This window comes from Arachis ipaensis, chromosome B03, assembly GCF_000816755.2.
Source record: "Arachis ipaensis cultivar K30076 chromosome B03, Araip1.1, whole genome shotgun sequence".
Lineage (NCBI taxonomy): Eukaryota > Viridiplantae > Streptophyta > Magnoliopsida > Fabales > Fabaceae > Arachis > Arachis ipaensis.
In genome coordinates this window covers 119,408,398-119,410,671 of record NC_029787.2, presented here as the reverse complement: position 1 = coordinate 119,410,671, position 2,274 = coordinate 119,408,398, and the positions used below count along the sequence as shown (strand labels likewise).

General features: G+C 43.5%; 1 protein-coding gene across 1 annotated transcript; it reads right to left on the bottom strand.

The window, feature by feature from the left end:
• On the bottom strand, nucleotides 76-1,575 carry LOC107633626. Its single transcript, XM_016337231.1, has one exon. It carries the CDS (start codon nucleotides 1,573-1,575, stop codon nucleotides 76-78), a length of 1,500 nt encoding a protein of 499 aa, XP_016192717.1.

Sequence of the window (2,274 nt, the reverse complement as noted above, 5' to 3'; positions counted from 1 at the left end):
CAGCCAGATGCTGCCGAGGATTGACATACGCTCTCCTGAAAATCCAATTAGCTCCCCTGAAGATGGCAGCAGAGTTCATTCACTGAGTTTCATCCTTTTGAAAGTTGAATAGAACAGGACGTCAGCACTGCTGCCAGGGTCGAGGAGGGCTTTCTTTACTAGGAGGTCCCCTGTTTGAATAGAGATTATGACAGGGTCGTCCAAATTATCTGAGTTGGTTTGACAGTCTGATTGTTTGAAAGATATGTTAGGTATTCTCGGTTTGCTGGTCAATACATCGGCCGTCCGCTGGAGTGTCAACATATCCCTGTAACGTCGCTTTCGTGCCGAGCTTGTTTCGCCTCTGCTCGCGAATCCTCCAGAGATGCAATTGATGATTCCCCTGGTCGGTGGGGGTTGGGTTTTGGCTTTGTCCGAGGTGTGTAAAGCTCGCTCTTGGTGTCGGTCACTAGGGTCGTCGGAGGTTGCCCTTGTTTTGTTGCTGATGTATTTGTCCAAGTGCCCTTGTCTTGCTAGCCTTTCTAAGAGGTCTTTTGCGACCACACATTTATCAGTGGTGTAGCCGAACTTCTGATGAAAGGCACAACGTTTGGATTTATCCACATAATGCTGGTCTTGGTACAAGCCGGCTCTGCTTGGTGGCTTTATTAGTTTGTTATGTAGTATCTTCTTAATGATGTCTTCTCTCCTGGCGTTGAATCTTGTGTACGAATCGTATTTTGGCGTTAGCCTGAAAGGCTTCTTAGTATCTTTGGCGGCTGACTTATCCTCGTCCCGTTTGTTCGGCTGCCTTTCACTCCTCCAGTTTTCTTGCAATTCTTCTATTTCGATTTGCCCAGTTGCTTTTTCTCGAAACTCTTCTAATGTCTTTGGCTTTGCTACTGCTATGGCTTCTTGGAATTTTCTTGGGCGCAAGCCGCTTTTTATGGCATGTAGTTGGACTTCGGGATTAAGGTCGGGAATCTCCATAGCTGTCGTTGTAAAGCGGGTCAAATAATCCTTTAGGCTCTCGTGCAGTCCCTGCTTGATAGTACTGAGGTAGTCTGAGTCTCGTACGTAAATCTTGGAGGCCGGGAACTGATTAATATATAGCTTGGAGAAATTGTCGAAATTCGTTATTGAACCTGCAGGCAAATTGGAAAACCACAACAGCGCGGCACCATCTAAAAAAGTAGGAAAATATCGGCATAATATGGGGTCAGAGTCACTATTGAGGAACATCATGGATTCAAATTTAGTAACATGAATCTTAGGATCTCCGATTCCTTTATAAGGTACCAGCGTCATGGGAAGTGTGAAGTTTTGAGGCATCTTAAAGCTCATAATTTCCTCAGAAAAGGGGTTAGCTCGCCGCCTCCCTGTTTTCGGGGCTCTCTCCTCCGTCTTGGCATTGGATTTTGATTGGTGTTCGTCTGGTTGGTCAGCGTTCACCTCCTTGTTAACATTTTTTCTTTCACCTTTATTCTGCAAGGTGGCTAATAGCTCGGCCATCCGTTGGTTTTCTGTAAGCAGTGCTGCGTTTGCTGCTACGAGGTCGGGACCGGCATGTTGATGGGTGCCCGATTGATCCGTCATGCTTCAGTTCCTGAAAAGGCAAAAAAGAGCACAAGGTGTATGGGGTTACACTTGAAGATGAAAAAATTGGGCCCCACGGTGGGCGCCAATTGTTCCGTCCTGAGTGAGCTTCCGAAGTGTACTTGGCGTCGAAGCAGAGAGGGAACTCGGAAGTGTTCTCCTGCGAACTGTTGACTTCGGCGTGGACCCTGAAAAAAGGACTCCGACGCTCAAGTCAGTTATGAGAATAAGAAACTCGGAAGAAAATAACGTTAAGAAAAATAAAACTAAGAAAAAAATGGAAGATGATGATTGCTCGATATTTCTTGTGAACAGTAGATTACTCGTCTTTTCCTCTTTTTCCTTGACTTGACGAGTTATGCTCGTCTGTTTAAATAGGTTAATATTCGAGTAATGCTCGGTGTTGTTTGTTATTTGGATTGGGCTTCCGAATTCTGTTACGCAAGGATATCGGCATCATTTGACTTGGTGGACTTATTCTTGATTGTATAGTTTGTTGGACGAAGATATTGGAAGATTTGGCCGAGGATATCGGGAAGGTACAATAATAATACATGAATAATATAAAAATATATAACAAATTGAACATGTTATAGGTATAAATTGTAAATATATAATAAAATAATAATATTATAGTACATTGTGTGGTTTAGATTGGATTGGATCGATTATGAAAAGTAAATCTAAAATTCAATCCGA